Genomic DNA, 27,873 nt, shown 5'->3' with positions numbered 1-27,873 from the left:
ATATATATATATATATATATATATATATATACATATATATTTTTGGCTCTTGCAGTGATGAAACATTTGGTGATGAAACAAGGCTGTATGAAAAAATGTTCAGTATGTAGCTTGACGGACAGGTCTGCTGCCAACATCTCACATATCCATGTGGAGCGATAAAAAAAAGAAAACAGAAGTTTGCCAAACCCATAAAAACTGTAATGACATGTTGCTTTAAGAGCTGCTACACGATGACTCTTTTATCTTGTCAGCAATTATTGTCCGTTTCTCTAAAGAGTTGCTAACAACCAAGTCCTGTTTGATGCAATTATCTCTGTATTGCATAAAGACAATAGAAAGGCACTACTGTCCTGCTAAAGCCCATTGGCAAGCACAATTACTTGATTATATGCAGCAGCTGAGATAATAATACTTGCAGATCACTGCTACGGACCACGTGGAGACGTTGCTGTGGTTAGCTAAATTAGTGAAATTTAGAGAAGTCACAAAAAATCTTCAATAAGTCTGGGAGCAGATGTATTTGTGCCTTGCTAGGGTGTGACATTTTTTTACTTTTTTTAAACTACCTTTAAACTGTTTGATTTTATGATTGCAACCTCAAGACCCTGTTTTGGCTAATTATTTGATATGAAGTGCATGTAAAGGGAATGTAGGAATAAGTAATAAAGGGTATCTCTGTTCAAGAACAGGACAAAAAAATGCTCCTTTTCTTTTCTTCTAAACAGATATGTAGAGAAAGTATTTTTCTTTCAAATCTAAATCTTATAAAGAAAAATATTAAACACTTATTAAACACTAAACGCTTATTTCTAAAATTCTAGATTTAGAGGGAGAAAAATGATTCCCATGTAAATGTCTTTAAAGCTTCCTCTTATTGGACAACTTGTTTAAACAAAAAAGTGTTTCATGACTCTTTCACCGTCGTTCAAGTTAAGACAGATCAGTGTTTTGAACTCTCTGCTTTAAATCACTCTGAATACATTTTTTTTGCAAGGATTATCATAATTTCATCATATTCTTATTATATAATCATGAATCTTTACCTGCATGAGTCAACACCACAACAGTTCTAAACACTGATCATAATTTGAAATGATTCTTATAAACTGTGACCATTGTGCCTTGTGCACACCTCAAACCACAGGTTGAAGCTGCAAAGACTTGCCTCATCGGTTCCTTCACTTTTTGTGACTCTGAGAAATAAAAGTGTTTATCTGCAAGAAGAGAACAAAATGTCCCCTCCATCAGCCACAAAACCCTTTTATGACATCTTATAAATGTTATGAATTTGATCTTAGATGTAACTTAAGCGTAAGAGAGTCTGTGTGTCTGTGTTTGTGTCTGAACACAATGTTCCTTCTATTCACAGTTCCCGCTGGCAAAGCCTGACGGCGTTTGCCAATCGAAGACCCCCTCATGTACGATCAGGCTTCAAATGTTTTCATTTTTGTGTGTGTGTGTGTGTATGTGTGTGGTGGGGGAGTTTAAAATTGACAAACCGAGAGTGTTAGTCACCATTTATTTTATGCCGGTGCATAATGTGAACCAGGAAACAACCAGTACTTTAACAAACTGACATTTTCAACAGTAACCTATGAGCAAAAGTTTCCAATTCCCTCCATTCTGATCTGTTTTTCTGCTATGGTTACCATCTGCCGTATAAAATATGCACAAGTGTGAGACGCTGAAATAAACAGAGTATAAATTTGGTTACACTTCAGATAAGATAACATGTATAGACTTCATGTACCAAAAACTAAGATACCCTGCGGAGGAATGCAGGAACAGAACACAATGAGCCAAAGAGCACATCCAGAGCCTCACACAGTGTATCTGTACATTCTGTCTCACATCCGTACTCAGCTGCTGATTCATACCTAAACAAGTGGGGACACTGTGTGTGTGTGTGTGTGTGTGTGTGTGTGTGTGTGTGTGTGTGTGTGTGTGTGTGTGTGTGTGTGTGTGTGTGATAAACTTGTACACTAACATCTCAAAGCATTGTCTCATTCTCTTTTTTATTTCTCGCTTTCACCTGTTACAATTAAGCATGAAAGGCTTGAAAAGTCAAGTTCACAGAGGTCACTTTTTGGACATATTTCAGCAGTGGAAATTTTTGTTTTGAAGATTTTTAACCCCCCAAAAAAAAGTATACCTTTTTTGTTTTGTTTTTTTATTTTAACTTATATGCTTAACAGTCTTTGATAATAGTTTTTTTTCTTTTTAACATCACCCCTAATTGTTAATAATTCATCCAATATTAAGGTCAGAAACTGTGCAAAGATCACACCTTTACTTTCTCACCTGCTTCTGAGCTATTAGTCAATGGTTTTACAGTCACACAGAGAACTTGTGTTGTGATCTCTTATAAGCATCGTGACTAAAATAAAAAAAAACAGAGCACACAATGTACCGGAGTTGTTCTAATTCTAAGAAGTAGCCATGAAACCTGTAATTTATGAAGAAGACACCTAAGCCTGCCGGGATCCTGGATGTTCTCATCCTCCTCCTCCTCCTCCTCCTCTGGGACCCACACGACCGTGGACCACATGCAAAAATAGTCGTATTTAAAAAAAAAGGAATATTGCACCGACCCCAAAATGCACATTTGTCTCACTACTTTGTGTGACTTAAATGAAATCGTTGCGCATAACAAGTGTCCAGTCAATCTGGATGACATGGATGACAGAAAAAGCCGGTAGGGTTCGGCTCTAAATGAACTCTAATCCAAGTTTGTTTTCTTGCAACATAGTTAAAAAAATAGATGTAAAACACACTTACATTCTCATGTGATCCGCCTTTTTTTGTGTTTGTATATAATATGGATACTCCCAGCCGCTGCAGCTGAACGCGTCTTCTTATATTAATTCAAGTATGCGCGTCTCCTTATCTTAAATCCAGCTGGGGACTTTATGTTCTGTGGTTTTTTTAGGTAGAGCGCTCTTTTCTCTCTTTAATCTCAATCCCCTATTTTTTTCCCCCTTCTTTCTCTGTTGATGATGACTGCCTGTGCCGGTGTAGTTTCCCCCCGACATGCAGCTCTGTCTGACTTCAAGATGACACTGTGGAGAAACTCACACACACAAAAAAAAAATGACAGAAAGAGAGAGAGGGAGAGAGAGTAGAAAAAAAAGTGGGGGGAGCAGAAACGTGTAGAGTTGTGGGAGGGTGTTTAGTGTAAAATTACGGGCAGGTCTTGGAAAGCAGCCACAAAGTAACACAATGTTCCGGCTGTACTGTAGCTGTACCGCTGCTGATGAGAACACTGTGTTCCAATAGACACCCTGACCTGTAACCCGTTCCGTGCCAGGCTGGGAACAGCCTGTTCCGCTGCAGCCTGTCCTCCTCTCTCTCTCCTCCCATCTCAGCTGACACACGCGCTCAGACGCGTAAATAAATATACGCCTCAGATCCCGATAAGACGCGCACTTTTTTCGGATTACTGTATCTGAGAGGGACGGTAAAACAAAAACAACAAATAAACCCGCCTGTTTTTGTCTTCTCTTTCAGCGTGTTTATCTATGTTCCGGGGGTGCGATTGTGATTTCGTGCTGTTATTATGTGTTTTAATATATGCCGTTATTTGAAAATAAGTTTGTTGCCTTTAGGGTGCAGCAGCGCTGAGAGAAGCCACGTCATAATAATATAAAACTATAAAGATGGAGCGATTCTAATTAGATGAAATAATTATTTCAATTGAATTAAATATTTGAAAACTGTACACTGCAAAAATGATATTGAAATAAGTAAACATTTCTTAATTTTAGTAGGTAAATGGCATGATTTGCCAGTGGAATGCGTATTTTTATTCTTAAGATAAGATAATTAGATAATATGCACTTGTAATAAGACAGTTACTTTTTCTTTATTTTAACTGTAAATTGTCTTGTTCCATTGGCAAAGTGTCTCACTTACCCCCTTAATTCAAGAACAAATTCACTTAGTTTAAGCAATAATGACTTAGATTTCCATTTTTGCAGTTTATGCACTGATAAAGTCTTTTGTGAAATTGTGCATTGTACTTGTCAGATAAAAAAAAAAAGGAAAAATCCCAGCTTAATGCAGAAACTTAATTCCTGCGTGCTTAAATTCCCATCGACTGACAAACAAGGGGGACACGATCTGAACACAAAGTTCTGTCTGACATTTTCATCACTTCTTGCAGATACTGTGTCCATGAAATGATATATACGAATATATTGCGTTACATGTCATATACTAAGATATTTGCTCATACGTGCACACATTAATAAGCCTGTATAATTCAAATGGAACATGGAAGTTCTTTGCCCAGTGACACATTTGAAGGAGGAAGCTGGGTTTGCACCCGCAACCTTTTAATCCTCATAACATTACCCAAATGAGCCACAGTTGCCAACATAAGTTGGACTATAAAATATATGATCTTTGTTTACCCCATATATAATTGAAATAGACATTTCATGTCTTCCAGGTTTAGATTTGTACATTTCCTCCATGTTTTTCACTTCTAAAATAAATGTATTTTTGTAACATAAGAAAGCATTTGATTTACAAAACATTCGCCTATATTCTGTATATTTTTTCCACTTTCTTCAATATTTCAGCTAAAACTATTCAGACTTTTTGGAAACATTTGATCATAAACATTTAGACTCTTTGCTTCTTAATTAAAAGTTGATTGTTTTTGTTAAGATTTCACTGGCATTTTTACAGGGCACAGAAAATTCTCAGCTATTATTTTTATTTTTTTATTTTTTTTTCCCAAATATATTATAGACCTTTATAACCAATATGTTTAATGTATTGCATATCTTAATCCTAAATTGAAAAATTCCATTGTTTCTTTTTAAACATAATTGTCTTGTTGGCAAATCAACATTCTCATTTCTGGAGCATAGACACGCAAAGATGTATCCTTATCTATTTTTCCAGTGTTAAAGAGATACAAGCATGTATGCATCACTTATGATAATAGTAATCAAAGAATGACCTTTGGCTGTCCTTTGCTCTACCTTGCAGTGGTTAATAATAACAGTATTTTTACCTTAGAACCTACTAAATAACACTTTATGTAACTTTTTAATTGTATTTTTATACTGTTCAGAGATTGCTTCTGTCACATTGATCAAGTCTTTACTTCATCGAACATATATGATAGCTAACTTCTCCTGCATCTATGCTTCATTGTATTGGTGTCGCAAAACTAACCATATTGTTGGCTACAATGGAAGAAATTTCTAGTCTTAAATTCTGTTGTGAGGAAAGTGTTGACCTAACTCATGCAAATAAGTGAACCTATATTTTTTTAGTGTCTTTAGCACTATAGAGGTAAAAGTATCATGCTTATGAATCCACTCATAAATCTGGATGTACCTGTTGCATGCTGTTTTAAATTGGTTTTAACTTGCTCCTCCTGTGATTACATAAGAGTGTAAACACACTGAAATGTTGTTCAGGTGACATCATATGAGATTCCTTTTCATAAAGCTGCAAAGTTTAATATGTAATTTTTTATGACCTTGTTTTACAAGTCAAACCTTAATCTGTAAAGAAAAATCCTGCCACTGTTGTAAAGTTACATTTAAAGGCACGGCAAAAGAAATCTGGTCATAAAACTTTTAATTTTCAAGTTGTTTTCTAGCTGCAAAGCTGTAAATATGTAGAAACTTTCAGACCAAAATCTAAACTTCTTTGACTTATCAAAAAAATTTTAAATGCTCAATTACTTCACTAGTAGAGTGTAAATAAATTGTTGAATATTTAATGGAATTAAGGCAAAACAAAACATCCCTAAATACTGACAATAATAACAATACGAAACAAGGAGCATGAACTAAACTTATTAGACATTATCCAAGACTTTATATTTCATTTCATGGGTTTATACGCCTAGAATAACCCTGAACAGGAATTAGTTAATTTTAGCATTGAGTAAACTGGTTTGCTGTTGTTTTTTTTTTATTAAATTTAGAGATACAAAATAAAAATATGTTAAATCTTTAATTTAAGTGTCAGCTGTTCTACTTTCTACGTATTGTGGAATGTTCTATGTGTGCAGTATTAAACAAGTGTTTAAAGTATTAAGTGATGTAATATAGGATATTTAAGGCAAAATACTCCTTTTGTGTAAAATAAGGAACATTATCTGGTTTAAAGGACTTTGCAATAATCAAAAGACTATTTAGACAAACTGTGCCTGAGCTGTTAAAAGAATCTGCACATAGTGCATAGTTAATGTAAAATAACCCTAGAGTAGTTTGTTTTGTTTGTTTTTTTTTTGTTTAACAAACTTTTAACTGCTGTAGTATTTAAAACACTGCGGGGAAAAAAGTTCTTACTTAATACATGACTGTGGAGGGGGTAGGCTGCATTTAAAGTTTTATTACAAATAAAGGTAAAGCAGGATTATAGTGCATTCACAAATATTTTAGTGTATAAAATATTTGTACCCTCAAAGTGTCAAGGTAATGCATTAAGGTAACTGTCTGTAACTGTTGTTTAGTAAGGAAACAGATTGCAAAACAAAAAAGTGCAGGACTTTTCCCCTTGACCTACAAATGTTCCTTTCATTTTCGGGTCGACTAATTTATGCACTGAGCTGAACTCTTAACGATACGCCGACGCTTCTTTGAATACTAACAATACAAGTACACTGTAAATGAAATTCTAGTTAACTGAACAGCATTCAAAGGTTTGCATGTATAATTGCATAACTGGTGTTATAAGTTTGACCTAAAAGTTAAAAACAAAACTGTTTGGTGGCTTTTGTTAATTTTTCAACTGTCTGTGAAAGTTCATCATAAGTGTAGGTTAAGGTACTTTACGAGTTACTAATTCTGATACTTTTTTTTATCCTTGTTAAGAAAAATACGTTTTTAAAGCATTAAGACTATCAAAGCAGTTCAAGGCATTGAACCAAATTGCTAATCACAATCCACAAAGAGAAATCCTTTCTCTAGAATTGCACAGATTTATTTTTAGACCTTTCGGTATTTGATCTACGACGCTCTCTACCATTGGCAGATCCCAATCTGGCTGGTTGATTAGTGTGCACATCAATGCCTGATATCAGTTTAAGGAAGCAGCAATACTCCAGTTAAAGTCTTATTTTCCATGCTGTCTGAGGGACTGTTGTTCTGAACTGTGTTTTGTGAGTCAAAAAGTATTTTATACAAATACTACATGTAATTATATGCTTCTAAAATGTTTAGAATAGGTTTTTCAGCTTTCTTTTGTATAATTGTATAGTAACATATAGCTATTTTTCTTAGTTGTAGCTGGATATGTTTTTCGATTTATTTGCTTTTTAACATTTTGGTCCTTCTGGTGTGCTATTAAATATCCTTTATACATAACCTAACAATTGGATTTGTAGAAAATACATTGTGGTGGAATAATTTGGTTTTGCAGTAGTTAAAATTGGCATTTAATAACAATGTAGGCTAATCTAGAGATTGTAGCCTTCTATGAAATATTAGCCTTGAAATGCACGACATTAACAGTTATGTGTAAAAGAAATCCAGCTGTGTTGAAAAAGTCATAAAAATGAAAGTGTACAGCCAAACTTCAGGTTCTAAAGCAGTACTATAAATGTGTTTAATTACAGATGAATTGCATCTAATTTCCAGGAGTCTTTCATTTTCAAAAGGAGAATATAGCCTCTGCATGACTTTCTGTAATGTCACTATCTGCTTGTTAATGAACCGTTGTTTTCACTGGGAATCTCACAGAGCTTGGTCTTGAACTCTTTTTCAGTAAAATGGTTTTGAAACTATTTTTTGTAAAGCTGTTTTAAAAAGAACAAGCATGTTTTTTTAGAACTTGTACTGGGGATGTTTTAGAAGTTATGTAAATGCACATTCTGTTCTCACAACGTAATGATATCTATTCTTTTGGAAATGTTTTGATGCTTTAGCTATTTATGTGTTAACACGAAATGTATTACATTTTTCTGTGGCACTTGTTATTTTTATATGTATATTTATAATAAAATTATTTTCTGAGAATAAGAAAATATGATTTAATTATTTTTGAGCATATAGACATTCAGAAATTGTTCTTTTTGGGCACAAAATAGGAACCTCAAACAGTTTAGAGCCAATGGGTGAGTCCTGAAGCCTGGGAAGACACTGCTGATGACATGGCTGGCTGACAACAGGGAGCTATTGGGAAGAACATTATGAACCTCTGTTAATTATGAAGGTGACATAACACATGTCAACCTGATTCTGCAAACCCACAGGGATGTTGTCAACTAGCTGAGTAATCCTCCGACCATCTGGTTAACGGAAGAAAGCAGCTTTCACACACACTTGTTTTAGAACATTTTATTCAAAAGGAAAAAAAAGGAAAAATTTCCACAGATGTGTGATAGTTATTGGAAATAGATGCATGCTTAATTAAAAGTGACCTTCTAAAGACAGACCTGCTATGTCGGGCTGAGTCAAGTGAGTTCTTCCCTAACTTTTAACCTGTTTTGACCCAGGAGGATTGTTTGCACCTTCTTTGGTCACGCAGTTTTAAAGGAGGTCAAATAAACTTTTCTGACTCGAGTCAGACTGTCATGCATGGTTTGATCTCTAAAGAAACACTTGGCTTGAGATGTTATTTTTCCTTCCTGAAGCAGGGAAGGCATTTTGTTTCTGTTTTGTTGAGGGCGCGAACACAGAAGTACGCACAAAACAAATTACGACACATCACATACGCTTTTTATTCTCATACAGTCTAATTTATGGCTTCTAAGCATATATGTTTGCTGACCTTTATAAATAAGCAATGAAGCTTTAATTAGATTTCAATTGGTTTACACATTTTTTTTGTTATTGTGAAAGGTCCTGACATCTGTCGAGCAGTTAGCAAATATACGTTTGTCTATATGGGTGCCTTGCTGGAACCAGAAGCATGCGGGTGAGTTCATTCAGGGATAGAGGCTGTGCACAGTCATCAGGAAGTGAAACAGAACAGAATGTGCCGTACTAATCTGATTGAAAAACACTGCCCTGAGTGGATGTATGAAAAAAAAAGATGTTTTATTTAAACAGCTACAAGGAGATCCCATGGCAGTGGGAGGACATGTGCTAAGAAAACAAATTGAGTCTGAACTCCTTAGTTTTGGTGATATGAAAGCTAAAATGGTGGGTAGAGAAGCTGCACGCTATAACTGAAATAAAGCTGAGCAGCATAATGCTCTTTGTTTGTGTTCCAGGCATCCATGTTACGTACATGGGAGTAATCTCCCGAGCGATCCCTTTTATCCCTGAACTTTTGCCCCCAGAAGAGAGAGTTTGTTAGAGCGGTCTGCCAAGAATCCAAAATAGATAACTGAGAAAATGTTGCGAGCTAATTAAGAGAAGGGGAAGGGAGGAAATCAACTTATTGTGCAATCTTCTAGCTAGAATGGGTGTTTTTTTTTTTGCTCTTTGCTTTCGAACATTTTCTTAGACTAGACACAGAAAGGTTTTCTTAGATGAATGCGTAGTTTTTGTTGATAGCAATAATCTAGTTTTTGTTGATAGCAATAATCTAGCAATATTTTATGAAGCATATGACAAAACCCTTAAAACAATTTATAATTGAAAATTGTACTCAACACTTGAAATTAAAACCCCCACAAATAAAGTTTCAGATGTGTCCTAAATAGAAAACTTTTTTTTTTATCCCAGTTTAAATATAGATTTTGAGTAAAGGTCTTGGAGAGTTGTTAGCAAACATTTTTGAACAGGCAATGTCATGAAAAACCAAGGAGCCAAGCAAAAGTTTGCAGAAATAGATAAGCATAAAGCTTTGAACATCGCACGAAACACCAAGTAATACATCATCTGAAGAAATAGTGATTGCACCACTACTGCAAGCTTACCTATGGTCAGTCAACAAGAGCAATTATCAGGGAAGCAGCCTAAAGGCCATCCATAAAGCATAAACAAATCTGTTAATAGGATAGCAATTAGTGACACGCTTAATGAGATACTAGTGAAAAGAGTCAGCTGTTGAAAGGTCATTCTAGGTACATTTTTCACTTTGCCGCAAGCCATGTAGGCTTCACAGGAAAGGAGGTCCTCTTGTCAGGCAAGAGTAGAATAGAACGATCTGGACTGTAAGCACAGTGATACATCCAGAGGAAAAGCAATTCACAGCATCCTGAAGACATGGCCACCATGGTGAAACATAGTGGTTATATCATGAAAATGGGAGGATCTGAGCAGGCAGTTCTATTGAGGGTGAAATAAGGTGAATTAGATCAAAGCCTTATAACAAATAAGCAGGGCCCCCATCTCTGCATGTGCAAAGCTGCTAGACACATACCAAACAGCCCTGTATCAGTAATTTCACCTGTGACTTTGGTTGTAATTACAGCAAAAAAGAGGTGAATATTAATCTACACAAAATATTTAAGATTCGTATTTTTTGACACCTTGAACATCCCCCCATCCCCACTCCCCCACCCCTAATTATTTTCCAATTACATGAAACTCACTTAGATTGCACTAAAAGTTGTACCTTGACAAAATATGAAACATTTAAAGAGCTAAGAACCCTTTTGCAATGTATAGCTTTGTGTATATATTAAATTAATATGTGGTTGTGTCATCTAATGTAAATGTAATTTTTTTTGTTTTTGTTTTTTCTACATTTTCCCTTTATATTGTGAGTTTTTCTATTTGTTTCCATATAACAGAATTCCTATTAAACATACTTTGTTACACATACACTATATGAGCAAAAGTATTTAGCCTGCTGAGATGTTCATGATGTGGTATACATGATATGAGTGTCAGCTCAATGCAATTTACTGGAACCCTCCAAGAAATATAGCTATATATAGCTTTGTAGACGTATAAACTGAAAACCAACTGTATGTCAGTTCATAACACATGACACGTTTCCTTATTTGGGGTAATAAGACTTTATGGTCATTTCCATATTATCTCACTATCAGTGGTAGAATAAGCATAGCATACAGAATCTTATCATTTTTGTTGGGAGTTAATTATTTGAAACTGAATTTAAACACTGATTATATACAATTATAAATATACGATTATAACAATTTACATAATAGACAAGTCCCTGAACATACTGCGTCTTGTATTTTTTTATTAAATAAGAGCAATATGCAAGTTTGCTCACGAACGAGCTGCACTCATCTTTCTCTTTGTTGTGTTTCACTTTTCCGGGAGAGGTAGATGTCACAGATCCATGGCCAGAGCTCTACAGAAACGTCATTACTCGCTTTTTCCACAGAGTCACACTTATTCACAATGGTGCCTTTGAACAGGAAGCATACAAACAGTTTCTGCCCGCCCACCTACACCCTTCCAAGGGGTCGTTGGTGGTGTTTTCTCCCTGTTGAGCAATAACCTAGTTTGTTGACTTACCGATGTTCTTATGTAATCACTAAAACGCTGGCAGATGTTTTCCAAGTTATATCGTTTTAGGGTCAAGTTGAGTGTCATGAGTTCAGCCTTATAGATCAAAGCATTAAAATGAAGTACCTGGTTAATAACAAATGGTCCTGTTTATTGCTCATTTTATTAAAAATAGAGATAAGAGCACATCTTGAAGGCTTAGTGAGGGTGAATATTAACTAGCATTTGGAAGTACATCACACTGATGTGATATGGGTTTAATTGGTCTACACACAATGAATAAACCATTCTATGAAGAAACCATTTTTATTAAAAAAACAACAAAAAATGTATAATAACCAAATACATAATAGCAACAATGCATTTTAGGAAGAAAAAAACATACATGATAAAATATATTGGTGGCTTGATGGTATGTGGTAGTTTTAATGCTTCAGGAGCAGGAAAACTTACTGTGAAAAATGGAACCATACATTTTTAGACATTTTTTGTCTACATTTGAGATACTGAACAGGGATATCCAGGCATCTCTCTGTGATCTATGAAACAAACTTGGATTCTGCAGCAGGATAACAGCTCAAAACACCATAGCAAGTCAACTATAGCTGAATAAAAATCAAATAAAGACTTTGAAAAGGCCTAGTCAAAGTCCTGCTGTAAATTCTACTGTAATGCAGTGGATTGACCGTAAAAAGACAATTAATGCTTGAAAACCCCTCAGTGTGCCTAAATTATAAAGATTCTGCAAAGATGAGAGGATCAAGATCCTTCCACAGCACCAATTAAAGACTCATTCCAAGCTTTTGTAAACGCTTGATAGGAGTTGATGTTACTAAAGGTCTAAAGGTGTTCAGGTTCAGGAGGGAATCACTTTTCAGGCTGGTCAGTATAGGTTTGGATTTTTTTTTTTATTCTAAAATTACAAAAACCTTCATTTAAAAGCTGCATTTTGTGTTTAAATATGTTGTTTTTAGGTCATAATCAAATTAGTTTTATATAAGAAATAAGCTAGGAAGCCAACACTTTTTCAAAGTACTTTATCTCATGTTGAATTAAATTCGATTGACATATTTTCTCCCGGCCACTTAATGTTTTACGTATTAACATTTGACGCCTAAAAGAGGAAATTTGATTTGATTTATTAATATACATACTTACCTCTTACAATTGACCACAACATTTCCACGAAAGCTTTCAAACAAAATAAATATTTTATTTCAACATAAACTGTCAGAGAAAGAACTGTTAAGGACAAAGTTAGGTACCAAGGAGAGGCGTCTAATGTAATTTAATGTAATTTGGCACATGGCATGTTGTTGATTTTAGTCACAAGTTTGCACTATCTATATATCAGATATTAGAAGTCATAGGTCATGATACCACAAGTCGTGTATTATCAGGAAGCTTAAACAGTCAGCAAGCAGTCAAATGATCTATGATCACCAGGTTAAATGTGCTTATTACTGGGGCATGTAGTAGAATTGTACGGTATGTGGGATGCACACGTGACAGTAGCCTGATATCAGAGCCAGAGAATACGTGAGGGCAGACACATATGTCATCCTGCACCGTGTCGTAGAGAGTCAGTCAAACCTGCCAGAATATTGCCTTATACAACCACCCAGCCCTTCATCTCCCAAAATGCCAGCACTATCAATCCCTGTCAGGTGCCTGTAATACTATCTTCTGTCTTAACCGGACATCCTTTTTTTGCAGGATCACCTTAACTAACTGATTTAAGGGGCTGTCAGATACTTGAAATACTTCTGCAGCTGTCTTTTGATGTACCTCTCACTACTAGGAACAAGATGACACAACATGTAACTGCCTTCACATTCAAGTCCTTATGCCAGCACTCAGGCACTTCAGTGTTTATTACAGATATGCCATCTCCTTGCAAATTGAGAGCAGTTACTGGTCAGATTGTGCGCCATATTATGTCAAATGGTTTTTTTGGGTACCTTAACTTTTTTTCTCTTTCTTTGGTGATTAATATAAGTCATTGCTTATATTCAGGAAGTTGTCAGCTGAGTGCTGAAGGAGTTTTTGGTATTTAGTCTTTTTTTCTTTGAATAAATTACTTTCTTTTAGATAATCAAGCAAAAAATACATTTTAGCAATGCAACCATATGTAAAATTATTAATGACATATATATAATCAAATATCTTCCAGATTCCTATTTAACTTCTGAGTCCCAATACTCTAAAAGTCCCATAAGTGAGCAAATAAATTATTTTTGTACATATAAACATATATACGCACATTAAATGTGCCTACACAAATCTCCATTCATGTAATTATTACCCACAGCCCCCAATAATGCAGTTTATGGAAATTGGGTGACCTACTGGTGGGTGCACGCTAAGAAAATTATGTCATATTTCTGGATAAAGGTCATAAAAACGTTGGTTTAAAATCTTATGGATTTAGAAAGCTGGCATAAACTGAATAGTTCTTCAGTAAGTACAGATTCTTTAAATTAAATATGTATTTTTATGTCTTTGTAGTTCTATTTAGAAAAAGAGTTTTTTCAAAAAATCTGATTTGGAAAAGCAAAAAGTATAATATAAACAGACAGTGAAACTTAAAATGATAGTTTATATTTGATAATATAGTATAGAAGTTTCCTTTATTGTCCCATTGTAGGAATATTTAGGTCTGTAAGGGGCAACCAAAGAATATATATTAAAAAAAAAATTAGAAAGTAAAAAAAGGAGTCTGATTATATGTTCATCACAGATTATTTAAACTAGTTTATCATTTTGAGCAGCTTGCTCTAAAAAAGAGGTTTCTTGACTTTTTTTTTTAGAAATATTAAAGTTAAAACATCTACCAACTGGAGAATGTGCTAATACCCTTAAGAGCATTTTTAGTTCATTACAATCAATTTCTTCCCTGTTTTTGCTTTTTGTGTGTTTCTAGCTTGCAGTTATGTTCTTTTTGAGGAGAAATTTAGGCTGTAAAATGGTCCATCAAAGTCAGACTTCCATACTCTGCTTTCAAATGTCAGCTTGACATGAAAGAAAGACTGATGATTCAAGGGAGAAAATGCACTTATTTTCACCCGACAAAATGTAATACCAAATGTGTCAGAGAAGAAAATCTCTACAAGGTGGTCTTATTCTACTTCATTATTTGAATGAAAGAATAGACTCGTAAAAACAATAGATAGGCTTTAAATGACACATTGCTTTAAATATGGTTTGAAAAGCTACTTTAAGTCAACATTTATGTTTTGGCGAGACCCTTTAATTTACTAATGGACTTTAGAGTACAGCATTATACAAGTGCATATAAGTGGCCAAGAAGGAAAAATTAAAGCAAAGTTTGGAAATATTTTTTTTTTTTTTAATCAAATATCTTTTCTTAAAAAAAACACAGCCAAAGAAACAGAAGCATGATAGTTATATATCACAATGAACATCCCTACTAGTCTTAGCTCTTTTGCAGCCTTAAAAGATTTTTCTTCCTCAATTGACCTGTATAAAGCTTTAATTATTTTCCTATTAATAAGGATTTGCTTCGTTGTTATTCCTGCAAACTAAAAAGAAAGAAACATGGTATGATGCTGCCACTACTACCAGGGACCAGTGCCTCTGTATAACTGGTCTTGACTCCTGTTATGGCCCCTGTAACAAATACGTAATACAGAAAAAAATGTATGATAAATAAATTGAGATGCATTAGAACAGCCACCACTGATACGTCTCTTGTCTTTGACTATTTTTATTTTTTTTTTACCTTTACAATTTTATTTATTTATAATGCACTTTTACATTTAGTCATATTGAGTAAGGATCACAGTTTATTTTCTACAACACATGAGGATTCCAGAGCTACAAATGGCTCTCTGTGTTACTTAATACATCAATTATGAACTTTTGCCCTGTTTTTGTTTCATTCAAACAAACAAAACAAAAAAACCACCCCTCCCTAACCTCCTGGTAAATCTGGTCTAGAACCTCTACTGTATTTACCATTTAGATGTGTACTGAAGGTAGTTGGTTAAACAGAGTCTCAATCAGATTTTTTATTTAAAAACTTTCTGGGAAGAAAAGTTATGTTCTGTATCTTATCTAATAGCATACAGTATAATTTAAATACATTGACGTTTGTGATTTAAAAAAGTGTGTAAAATTTAAAAGGGCGCTAAAAAAAATCAGTTGAACGATAGGTGTCAGTGTTATTTAAAACGCATCGTTTCAGTTCACCAACCAACCAACGAAGAAGAAGCAGAGCGTTCTGCAGCGGTGTCGCTTGCTAACGGGCTAATATATTAGCCTCTTGTTAAGAGGTATCGTTAAATACGCCGTCTGTACTTTCTGATATAACAGTTGAATAAAAGGGTGAGTTGCATTTTTATTTCCATGCTTATCTTAACGTCTGCTTGCGAAACATTATTGTGAACCGTGATTTGCCAATGCTCGCGGTGTTGGTCTCTTATTGTGGCAGATTCTAAGAAAGGGTTAGCTCTTAGCATAGCATCAAAATTGTCGTTTTGTGAAATTACCACACACTGATATTTAATTATTTTAAACAAGTAAGGTATATTATTAGAAAACGTTAGAATAATGATATTGAATCATGCAGTTTAATTTCGGTGACTTATAAACGCATATGATAAAAAGGGTTAAAGGCTTCCTTGTTAAGCTGCTTCATTCATGCAGCTAACTTTAGCGTCAAAAGCTGTGGTTAAGGGGTTTCTGGTCCATATTCCATAAAACCATTTGGTGTGGGTCCCGGCTGGAGAGCAGAGGTCCGCATATCAGAGGTGTTAAATAGAGAAATAATACAAATTAGAAATGTTGAACTGAGGTCAAATTCAGTATGGGCACATAGTAAGGTTGCGTTTTCATTCCTGCAGCTTCATTCTCTTTACACATGATACCCGACTATCCTCCCCATTATCATGGTTGTGAAGTTTGCAAATGACACCACTGTGGTGGGTCTCCTATCTACCAATAAGAAGACCCACTATAGAGAAGGTGATCTAAGTCTTACACAGCGGTGCTACAGGAACAACCATAGACTCCTTAAAGCACCCATCAAAACCATGGGGGCTAGTTAATGCTTCACCAGGTGAGGCTCATTGTTGCAGATCCTACCTGAGTATCCAGTAAACAGTTACTGATTTCCAACAGGGGAAAGAAAATGATTGAGGAACATTGCATCAGAAAAAGTCGGAACAGTTTCTTTCCTAATTCTGTGAAGACCATCATCACCCTGAAACAAACATTCCTGCTGAAAATCAAATTGGCCTTCAGCAATATTGTTTCAGCACCAGCTGCACTTTATGCAAATACTACATGCTGCATTGCATGGGAACATGTTCCTGCTTTTATTGCACTTATTTCCATAAAATTCATGCAAATTTTCTGTAATCTTTAAAAATGCCACAAAAAGAAGAAAATTGGACGGCCCTGCAGAACCCATTGAAGCAATTTAACCTGGCGATGTAAAGTATAACATCGTACTACGTTTGATGTTAGCCATGGCTGTAATAAACAGAAAATAGCCTATGTTTTAATAAATCTTTTGCAACCAGGCAAGTTGTACTTCTTTTATCATGCCAGTCAATATTAGCCAACCAGTGATGAGTGCAATGCTTGCATTCAGCTGACAGCTTGAAATAGTAAGGTTAATGTTTGCTATATCGGAACTTATTCAACAAATTTTCATCTCCTCCACAAAGCATATTCTTTATTTTCTTTATGATTTTCTTTTAAGTCAAAAGACAAACCAAGTGGGTGTTAACATTTTTAGTCAGTTGATATGAATTTTGCTGTTTCTATCAAGCTCTTCTAATGCGATACTTCAAAATGCGCCTGAAAAATGTCATCTAATGGTTATTTTTCACCGAATTCTCACAGCTTTTCTTTTTAGTCTTGCTTCAAACTCGAAAATCTCATTATCCTCAATATTCTTGTGGATCTTTTTTTTTAATTTACATTAATTTGGAAGGACCATCCCATTTTTACTAATGATTGGATGAAGTATAATAAAAAGTTTTTTTCCTGCGTTTTATTGCAATGGGCTGCCATTGTGGCGCCTGGGAACAGTGTGGGGTTAAGGGTCTTGCTCAGGGACCAGAGTGGCTGTAGGCGTGAACTCAGGATTTCAAATTCAACGCCCTAACCACTAGGCCTTTACTTCCCAAAGCAGGCATTAGAGTGAAGGGTCTTGCCTAAGGACCCATGCTGGCAGCTCATTCCCCTCAGCTGGGGAATACGATCCCAGGCTCCCTGTTTGCAAGATTGGAGACTTGCCACCTTACCAACATAAGGAAGTGGCGGCCTAGTGGTTAGGGCCTTGGGCTTGGAATCCAGAGGTTCTGAGTTCAAGCCCCTCTTCCACAGACTACCACTTTGGGCAAGACCCTCAACCCCCACACTGCTCCCTGGGTGCCGCACAATGGCAGCCCACTGCTCCCCAAGGGGATAGGTTAAATGCAGATTTCGCAGTTCATTTCATTGCTCTGTACTCATGACAGTATTACAATAAAACACTGAAAAAGGAAAATACAAATCTACATTTCTATTATTGTTATTGTCATATTGTTGGTTTTCAACTCTTTGAAATTAAGTGCATGTAGCTGAATAAACTTCAAGTGTAAGACTAACAATATATCTCTGCATTTGTTTCAGAAGTATCTGAGCATAAGACGCTATCAAGCTGATTGTTGAAATGGGAGGTATGATTTTTTGTTTTTGTTTGTGTTTATAAGAAAACTGTTGTCCTTTTTATTTGGTTTCACATGAATCCCTAAATATTTTATGTCCTAAAATGGGGGTTTGCTTGATGGCTTTAGAAATAGTGAAGGAAGTTTTAAATTGTGAAATAAAGAAAATATATTTCAATCATTGTGCCATATTTAAACTACTGTGTAGGAGTCTGTGGGAACACATATCAGTCGAATATAAAAAACTTTACATTAAAGAATTACTTTACATTAAAGAAGAGAGTTTTGAGAATTATACACACAGTTGATAATCAAGAACACCCCAGTAAATAATTTTTTAAATTATTTTTTAAGTATTTTATTTTTGTAAGTTTATTAAACCTTGAAGATTTTGTCACTTAAGTGTAAAGCAAGATGTTAAAATTAGTGATTCACATTATTTATCAAACCGATAAAATATCAGCTGATTTGGCGGATTTTTTTTTTTTTATACGATTCGTAAAGTTTTTCGATTTAAAAATAGAAAATAGATCAAATTTGCATCATTTTATGCAGGCAGAGCAGCACCAAAGCTGGGTTTGGCGCTGCCTTACTAGCAGGATCCAAGCGTGGCTCCTTCATTACCTGTTAATGAACAAACTTTATTATTTTTTTTTTCCGGTTTGCAAAACTTGTTCAGCAAGAATTCAAAGAGGAGAAAAGAAGGCTTCAGATTTTAACACAACAAACCTAATAGCTCATTACTAAGTATTGAGCTAATAGAGTGCGAAGCAGCTGCGGTGGCAGGTAGCAGTTCTAAGATAACAACACGGAGGACAGATTTCTTCATTCAGAAAGATTTTAAAAGCTGTAAAAACTTTTCAAGTGATAGTGCTAAAGCTATTAACGACAAAGTGATGGAATTTATAGCAGTCAACAATCAGCCTCTTTCTGTCATAGAGAACCAGGGTTTATGTAATTCGATAGCACTTTTGGAGCCACGTTACACCATCCTGATGCATCGCTTCTTATCGGACACATCTTTGCCTGCCCTTAGAGAGGTAGTCGCAACACGCATCCACAACTTGATCAATAAGAACGGACTGCACTTAAGTTTTACCACAGATGTATGGATGTCAGATGCTAGTCAGGTTAGCATGATAAGCTTAATGGCTCAGTGGTTTGATCAAGCTTTTAACATTCAAAAAGCTACATACACAAGGCCTACAAAGCCTCATGTATTCAAGCAACTGTTCATTATTCACATCATTTTTAAGAATACACTACCGTATTTTCACGACCATAAGGCGCACCGTACTAAAAGGCGCAGTCTCAGTTATGTGTGCCATTTCTGTATTTAACACACGCATAAGGCGCACCGTACTAAAAGGCGCAGTCTCAGTTATGTGTGCCATTTCTGTATTTAACACACACATAAGGCGCACCGGACTATAGGGCGCGTTTTTTTATATACAGGTACATATCCTCTACTACCTTTAAATAGCTCTACTGCTAATTTAAAAATACAGCGGGAGCTAAACTGAGTATGATTGTGCTTTATTCATGTATTTATTACAAAGTATTAATCAAACCTGGGAGCTGGCCATGAGACAGACACATCGTAGATGACAGAGCGCTGCGATCACTTCTAAATTAAATTAAACTCCTGAAACCTGCCGACGGAATATGTTCGCTTTTATTACCGGTATCCTGGTGCCTGCAGCTAAAATTATTTAGATGAAAAACACCTGCCAGCCACCGCGGTGAACCCGGAGGCTACCCGGCCCAGAGGCTGCTGTTGAAAGGATTTCTACTGTCGGTGCACCGCTGGTATGTGGGGGTCTGAGCGGCTCCGACAGAAATAGTATAGGCAGGATAATAATCTGGATGAACTGACTACAATTATGAAGTTTTCAGGTGGACTTTCTCACTTAAAAACATATTAAAACTACTTTATTCCCACTGATCACAGCAAATATAGCTGCAAGATTTAGATTATTTAGATTAAAAAAAACACCTGCCAGGAGCCGCGGTGAAACCGGAGGCGACGCGGCCCAAAGGCTGCTGTTGAATTAAGTTTTCAGGTAGAAAAATAGAGCGGGAGCAAAACTGAGTATGATTGTGCTTGATTCATGTATTTATTACAAAGTATTAATCAAACCCATCAAAGTCATCATCCTCTGTTTCTGAATTAAACAGCTGCGCTAAATCAGACATGCCAATTTCCCCTTCTTCGCTGTCAGAGTCACTTTCCGTGCCGGGCGGCTCCTCAGAAATAATGCCTGCTTTTGCGAAAGCTCGAACAACAGAGCCAGCAGACACGTTAGTCCAAGCATCTACAATCCATCCGCAAACGGTGGCGTAATTCGCCCGCCGCTGCCTTCCACTTTTCCTGAAACTGTGGTCTCCGTCGGTCATCCATCGCTCCCACGCCGCTCGCAGCCTTACTTTGAACGGCCGCTTCACACCGTTGTCGAGCGGTTGAAGTTCCTTTGTCAGACCCCCCGGGATAACGGCGTTCATTTGATTCACCTTTTTTTTTCACATCGGCTGTGAGATGGGCACGCAGTCACAGATTAACAGCGATGGTGATGCGTGGAAAAAACCACCTGGTTTCCTCACATACACCTCCCTCAGCCACGCTTTCATCATCTTCTCATCCATCCAGCCTTTTTCATTTGCGTTAATATCATATGTCATCAGAGCGATGTGTCTGTCTCGCTGTCAGCTCCCAGATCAGCTTCTCTGATTGGTTGATGCGTCGCGTCCAGCAGCAAAACTTCAATTTTTCCATCTCGATCAGCAGGAGCGCGTTGGCAGATGCTTAAACGCTCCCGCGCAGCGCCTGCTGCTCAAAACGCGCTGCGGGACCTTTTGCTGCGCCTATACGCGTGTCAACCATTGACTTTGCATGTAAACTCGCTGCTTCTGCTGCACCTGCTGGGTCCGGTTCACACCGATGTCGAGCGGTTGAACAGCGAGCACAGCGTTAATTTGTTTCACCATGTTTTTCACATCAGCTGTGAGATGGGCACGCATGGAGTCACAGATTAATGGCCTCTTTTCATCGACTTTTGCTTCCATTTTTTTTTTTTACTAAGTGACAGTGCATATAATCTTATATTTGAAAATAATGGATTTCACAAAGACTTCTACAGTTAAACCATTGATTCGTTCAGTAATAAGTTTTCAAGGGATGCTCTTTGTGTTTGTATTGAATTGTCTTTTTCTGCTTTTGATTAAAGCAAAAGACTGCTTTTTTGTGTGACGACACAAAAAAAATTTTGAAGAGCCAAAACCTCTTTTTTTTTCTGTTATAGACAAGTCAGTGCTACTAAATTTTTTTTTTTCATAGCTGTATCCACCACAAGCCTCAGACTATGCAAAGATTCTATTAAATATGAACTTATCGGTATCAGAATCGGTAACGGTCATGCAAAGCAGAAAATAATAGGTATCTGTTGAAATTTTTAATATTGTGCATCACTACTTAAAATTAACCAGGAAAAAATACCACACATTTTCCATTTAGAAAATTAGTTCAGAAGGAGAAAATATCATTTTGATTTGCACATAATCGGATGTGTCCTTTGGTTACTGGGGTAAAACTGTGGAATTCGCCTCATGGACATCTCAAAAGTTATAAGTATATTTGTCAATTCATTTAAATATTTAAACTTAGTATATTTAGGAAGTATTGATATGAAGAGGTTCATGTTGGTTTTTCCTTATGTTTCTCTTTATATATATGTTGATATTTTCCTTAGTTTTATTGAGTTCATTGAACATGATGTTTTTTAATGCTTTATTTTTGCTGTAAGTTGCTTGGCAAAGGTTATTTAGTTCTTTTGATAAAGGGTGGACAAAATAAGATTTTATCATCTTTCTGCTCTTTTTTGGTTTATGGGAAAATGTGTGACAGACTTTTTTTGTGTGTGTTTTGGTTGAATTAACAGGGAAAAATTACAACAGAAGAAAAATCGTTAAATATCTAAACAACAAACTAGGATCATTGGTATCTGGTTTTTTTTCAGATCCTGCTTTCCACCGTGACTGCCCTCTAGACTGCAAGGTTTACGTGGGAAATCTAGGAAACAATGGAAACAAGACAGAGTTAGAACGGGCTTTTGGCTATTATGGCCCTTTAAGAAGTGTTTGGGTGGCCAGAAATCCTCCAGGTTTTGCTTTTGTAGAGTTTGAAGATCCTAGAGATGCGACCGATGCTGTAAGAGAACTGGATGGCAGGTAATGTTTTAGTGGTAAATTTATAATTCTATTGTTGGGGAAAAAACTTCAACGAATTAAATATTGGATTAATATAAGGTCCTGTACTACCCATAGTCTATCAAAATGCCTCATAGCCCCTTTTGCATTAAAAGGAATCTTACCCTTAAAGCTCCAGCACAGTCAGACTGAGAGGAACTGCACTACACTTTCAGTCCAGCAGGTGGCAGTAACAAGAATACACTACTGTTATTTTTAACCACCTATAGTACTGACCAGTAAATTAGTAATCAGTAAAAAAACAGTAATTAGTCATTGGACATTGAATTTTTTTGATTACCAACCTGCATCTGATAGTTTTTGCTGTGATTCATGTACACTGATTGCTAAAAAATGAAAAAATACTATTTTGTTCTTTTATTATAATACCGGGTAAACTTCATATCTACAGCAAAAAAAGTTATTCAAAATCGTATTTATAGAATCAAGCCAAATGAACAAAGAATTAATACCTTGACTTTGTAATCATTTGCTTTCCAGAAGCCTTTATACCGTGTGTACTATAAAATAATTTTATGCTGATTTTTACAAGCTGGCTGCTAGCATCTAACCTGTGATCTAAAAGTAGGCAAATTTTTGATAAACTGAGTGACAAATTGAAGATATAAAGACCCCTTTTGTACACTAGCCTTCAGTTACTGCCTCTTCTGGTGAAACAAAGCACTGCAAGATAGCTTGCTCAAAACACCCAACCCTTCAACAAGTCCTGGGAATCTCTAGTTGTCCTACGTCTCTTGAGAGAATAAAACCCCAGGAAGTTAAGAGCTGAAAAAGTGAAAGTAATATGGTAAATGTGTATGGGAATGCTACACCGGCTTTGAAAGCTCCAACCTTTTGAAAGGCAGTTCAAAACGGGCTATTTATTCATCCCCATTCTCAATCATAGCTAAACAGAATAGATTGATACATGTACAGCTTGCATTTTCGACCGTAGTAATTTGGAGTTGAAAGTAGGTGTGGATAAGTAAATGCATATTGTATTTATTCTGCATAGAACCATGTGTGGATGTCGTGTGCGTGTTGAGCTGTCGACTGGAGAGAAGCGCTCCAGGAGCCGCGGCCCTCCTCCATCATGGAGCAGACGACCCCGAGATGATTTTAGGCGACGTAGTCCCCCAGTCAGACGCAGGTATGCTTTCTACTCCTTTCAGTTACTCTAAATTTACTGAAACAGAACCAGTTTAGGGCTCTTAAATCTTTTTTATCTTAATTTATCGTCGCAGTTCAATCCAGCTTAAGATAGCGATCATAAATGACATCTAATTTTTTTTACATATAATAAAAAATAATCCATGGCCATTTTCACAAAATCTTTCATACTTGTGGTGCCTTGTCGAAAATTCTGAATCCTCTGTAAGGCAGCTTTAGCCTTTTGACCTAGAAGCTGTAGCAAAAAAGGCCTTCATCTAAATGATTGAGTTCATTGTAAAAGTCTTCAATTTAACCACTTTTTTTTTTTTTTTTTTACTGCTTTTTGTTTGGAGTTTGTCAGATCAAAATAAAGCAGTGCCCTACCAGAAAACTGACGTTTAAAACATGAGTGTTGGTCTTTAATTAAAACCTTTGTTGAGCAAACCAGAAAAGCCGCATGAACATGCTCTCCACCAAGTCCATTTTGGTCCTCCTCTATATTGAAGTCAGTGCTGGAAAGGGTGCTAACATTAGGTGCCTTGCTATCCCCTACAGGCAGTTGGTAAGGGTTGCTGTTTGGGTAGCTTTTTCCCTATTCTGCAAGAGACCAGGAAACAATGGTAAAAAAAAAATGGTGGCGTATTGCTAATGTTGCTTATGCTACATCCACGTGAACTGGCATACAAACAGGTCAAATTCGAAAAGGTATTATACCTATTCTTAATATTTAACCATGCCTATGCTGCCATGAGTGGCGTGGTTACACCGAAGTAAGGAACTTTGTGGAGGGAAAAGGTTGTAGGAGCATGGTGAGGCAGCAAACACAGGATTGAGACGTATTGTGGACCTGTAGTTAACAAGGATGTCCAGTTTTATTTGTTCATTGCAGACTCAGCAGTGGAGCAAAATATATTTGAAATGCAACATAGAAACGGAAATGCCTTTTGAGTATTTCTTACCTCTTTGATTCTTCAGATTTTTCTATTTAAAGATGTTTTGTGAATATGGCCATGTTTATTTCTCTATAGGTATATGAAATTCGGCATAAAGGACATTTTTATGGTGTTTTGCATTGAAGTAAAGTATTTTTTAGTTATCCCACCTGTTTTCCCCATCCTAAAAAGGCTGTACCAAATCCAGATGCCTGCAAGGGAGTCTATAACTCCCAAAATTGTTTTTTTTTTCTGTCTTTCTGTTTTTTCTTTCATATATAATTTAAACATAAGTATCTGAAGTTGTATTTATTTATTTATTTATTTATTTATTTTGAGTTCAGTTGCCATTTTATTAATAAAACTGAACCCCATTGCAGAGTCACCACCACGCTTCTCACCATCTGAGTCAGTCAACTAGTCTTCTTTCAGCATCATGTGATGGCTGACCAGCGAGGCTGGTGTTGTCACATGACCCAGGCGCCACCGCCAGCCATCAGGTCCCACCAAACTTTTGGTTCCTGAGCATGCAGTTCCCAGCCTCCTCCTCTGCGTCCTCCGACCTATATCCGAACAACAGTGGTCCACTTCAAATTATCAACCAATCATCTCCTTTACCCTTTCTATGCTCTACAATCTGCTGTATCAATGGGAACAGCCGCTGGGTTACATCAGTCAGTATTCTTCACTCCCCCCAAAATAAAGCAGGAAAAAAAATCTACAGCTACAACACCCCCCCCCAACCACTCACCAAGCAACTTCTTAAGTGCAACATTTGCATCATGTGGCAATTCCTCTCTGCAATTCGACCTCCCTCACCATCAGTCTGGCTTCCTTGCGTCATTTCTATCTTGTCTAAACCCCAAAAAATAGTAAGTTGCTTTTATCCTGCTTTTTGTAGTTATTATATCTTATGGATCTTTCAAAGCTCCTGAGCAGTTCTATTCTTTGATCAAGTGTGTCTTTATAGAAAAAAACTCTTCTAAAACACAATTGGCAGTTCCAAAATGTTCACTTGCAAAATCTAATGGGTGTATTTTAAAGGCTCGACATCAGGGCATCTTGGGTTGTTTTTCTAAACTGCAAATCCTTTCACACTTGTGTTTTTATTAATTTAAGCCTCACAACATATGAATAAACATCAATATTAAAAACAGGAAGTGCACTGTAATGTAAGATCTGAGTGGAAATATCAGAAGGCTAATGTGGCTTAAGGAAGTCTTTATGTCGAGCCCCAAAATCTGGTTTGTACATAGAAATGTCTACATGATGGTCCATTTTGAATCATTTTTTGTTTATGAGCTGGCTTTGCTGCAGTTCATGAAGCCAATCCTTTTAAATAATGGGAAAATAAGGGTGCCCACCCTCCAGTTTTTACCTCATGCCTCCTTGGGATCCAATACCCAAAGGGTTCAGTATTGACATGGAAAGTATAGCCTTCTCTGAATTTGTTTCAATTTTGTTTTTTTTTTGTTTTTACACAATACACTTCATAGATCACCCAGGAGGAGAAGCCTGAGTCGCAGTCGCAGCAGGTAAGATTAAGAAGAACTATATTTAAATTATGCATTTATATGATGAAATGCAAACATTTTTATTTTACCTTCAGGTCTGTGTCACGAGAAAGACGCAGATATCGGTCTTTGTCCAGAGACAAGAATCGTAAGCGTTCACGATCCTTCTCCAGATCAAGGAGGTACAGTTAAAGCAGATCACATCAAAGCATGGGCTGGTTGGAAATTATTTGATTAAAAATAAAAAATGTATATCTTTTCATGGTTTAAAATTATTTGATTGTAATAAGAGAATAGCTTAAAAAGCCAAGGGCCACCTTTTGCCAAGGGACTGAAAGATGGCCACCAGATATATCTTTTGTTCAGGAGATTAATTTGGCTGTTTGGAAATATTTTTGGCCATAATAGTAATATCTCATTACTGTTACTATGCTTTCAGGTCACTGTGGTAAGTAAAATTAAAAAGCCTTCATACTAAACATAAAGCAAATATTTACCGTTTTCAATTTCTTATTACGCAAAGAATACGAATTATCAGTTTAAAATCAGATTAATGACCATATTTTTCTCAATCAAAAACCCCTACTTTGTAAGATAGTATTATGATGAGATTGTCATACTCATGAAATATATTTATTGAATTAATAAATTAGAGCTAGTCAATGAAAACCAAGAATAACGATATACTCTTCGGTACCCCGCTGAAGTTTTTAATTTTGCACTAAAGCTGCAGTTTTATATACGGGGCATAATTTTTGGCATAGGTGGAAAAAGAGGTTAAAATAATAGAAATGAGCACATATGTGAGCCAGCAACCTTTGGTTTGTCAGCTTTGCCACATTTAAATGACTTAGTGACACACAATTATTAAGACTGAACACGTATCTTACTTTATTTGGCCTCATCTGCAGGCAATGAAAGCAAAAGTCAATTATTAATGAATTGGACAGATAAAGTTGATTTCTCCTTGGTTCTGTGTTTCATGCCGGGCTCCTCAGTCAGCGGTAGGAAGTTTCCAGTTAAGTCCGACACTAGTTACCAACTTTTGTTTGTGGGACATTGCTCAATTAATGTTGAAAGAGTAGTTACATTTATTTTTTTCACACACAAAAATATTGTTTAAGAGAGAATTTATTTCCAAGACGATAATGGGTGTCTGGTTTACCGTAAATTGTGTTTAAGGTTGAAAAATTCTAAACTATTAAAATTCTCTTCATAGAGCTCTATTTGAATATATATATATACTGGCCCATGCTTGATCACACCATATTTACTCTGAACACATTTGTTTTTATTATCAATGCAAAATATTTACCAGTTGATTTTGTTTCATAGTCGTTCCAGGTCTCATGATAGGAAATGAAGATCCTGGATTGCTCTGCAAGGTCATATCAAGATTTTGAAGAGGAACGTTTTTACAGTGCCACTTTTCGTTCTTAAATTTTGTTTAAAACTTTAAAAGCGCCCCATGTGGGTTGCTATGTCATGCTTTGTGATATCCGTTAAAAGAACAACAAAGGCCGGGATGGTTCTACTTTTATCTGATTTGTCTGTTGTGGCAGAAGTAGTTTTTTTTTTATTTTATTATTATTTTTTTTTTCTTTTTTTTTTTTTTCCATTTTGTATAATTGTTCTCATGGATGAATTTGTCCTGCAAAAATGAACTTGTCCTGCATGTTTTGAAACTGAATACTGTCTTTGGTTTAGTAGAAAACATCTTTTAACTGTTTAAATAAATTGTGATTTATAATTTTTTTTCTGCTTGCTTTATTCTATTCATTATTTCTATTTTCTTTGCATCACTGTGAAACAGGGACTTAACAGATGTTGGTGCTGTTATTTGAAGGATGTCCCCATCTGCATTTCTGTATTTTACCTACTGTATATCTGTTACTAAAGATGGTGTTTTTTTTCCAATCAGCTTTACACTACCAACTCCAACAATTTGACAATGCAGATAAATATCATCAATAAATGTTTTTCAAAGCTTGCGTGTCTGTTTTTT

At 36.0% G+C, this 27,873-nt stretch overlaps 2 protein-coding genes across 4 annotated transcripts in view; one reads left to right on the top strand and one right to left on the bottom strand.

The window, feature by feature from the left end:
* The window catches only part of LOC107101922 (peptidyl-prolyl cis-trans isomerase FKBP5-like), a 17,775-nt gene extending 14,706 nt beyond the window's left edge, over nucleotides 1-3,069 (bottom strand). The window contains exon 1 of the mRNA XM_015401012.1: nucleotides 2,782-3,069. The gene's annotated coding sequence lies outside the window, so the exon portion shown is untranslated. The remainder of the gene's footprint in view (nucleotides 1-2,781) is intronic.
* A 12,488-nt stretch (nucleotides 3,070-15,557) lies between these two features.
* On the top strand, nucleotides 15,558-27,736 carry LOC107101924 (serine/arginine-rich splicing factor 3-like). 3 transcript variants are annotated; one of them, XM_015401014.1, is made up of 7 exons: nucleotides 15,558-15,695; nucleotides 17,997-18,040; nucleotides 22,042-22,252; nucleotides 23,286-23,420; nucleotides 25,851-25,889; nucleotides 25,964-26,050; nucleotides 27,204-27,736. In XM_015401014.1, exons 2-7 carry the CDS (start codon nucleotides 18,034-18,036, stop codon nucleotides 27,229-27,231), a joined length of 507 nt encoding a protein of 168 aa, XP_015256500.1. In that variant the 5' UTR covers nucleotides 15,558-15,695; nucleotides 17,997-18,033; the 3' UTR covers nucleotides 27,232-27,736. The 3 variants fall into 3 exon arrangements, with proteins under 3 accessions (XP_015256500.1, XP_015256499.1, XP_015256501.1); XM_015401013.1 differs by having other exon boundaries at nucleotides 15,561-15,695; nucleotides 17,994-18,040; nucleotides 27,204-27,735; XM_015401015.1 differs by lacking the exons at nucleotides 15,558-15,695; nucleotides 17,997-18,040; nucleotides 22,042-22,252; nucleotides 23,286-23,420; nucleotides 27,204-27,736 and adding an exon at nucleotides 24,853-25,226.
* Nucleotides 27,737-27,873: the final 137 nt, after the last annotated feature.

Source organism: Cyprinodon variegatus, unplaced genomic scaffold (genome assembly GCF_000732505.1).
Source record: "Cyprinodon variegatus isolate N-32 unplaced genomic scaffold, C_variegatus-1.0 Scaffold1172, whole genome shotgun sequence".
Classification (NCBI taxonomy): Eukaryota; Metazoa; Chordata; class Actinopteri; order Cyprinodontiformes; family Cyprinodontidae; genus Cyprinodon; species Cyprinodon variegatus.
The sequence above is the reverse complement of the archived record's forward strand: the minus strand, read 5'-3'. Positions and strand labels throughout refer to the sequence as shown.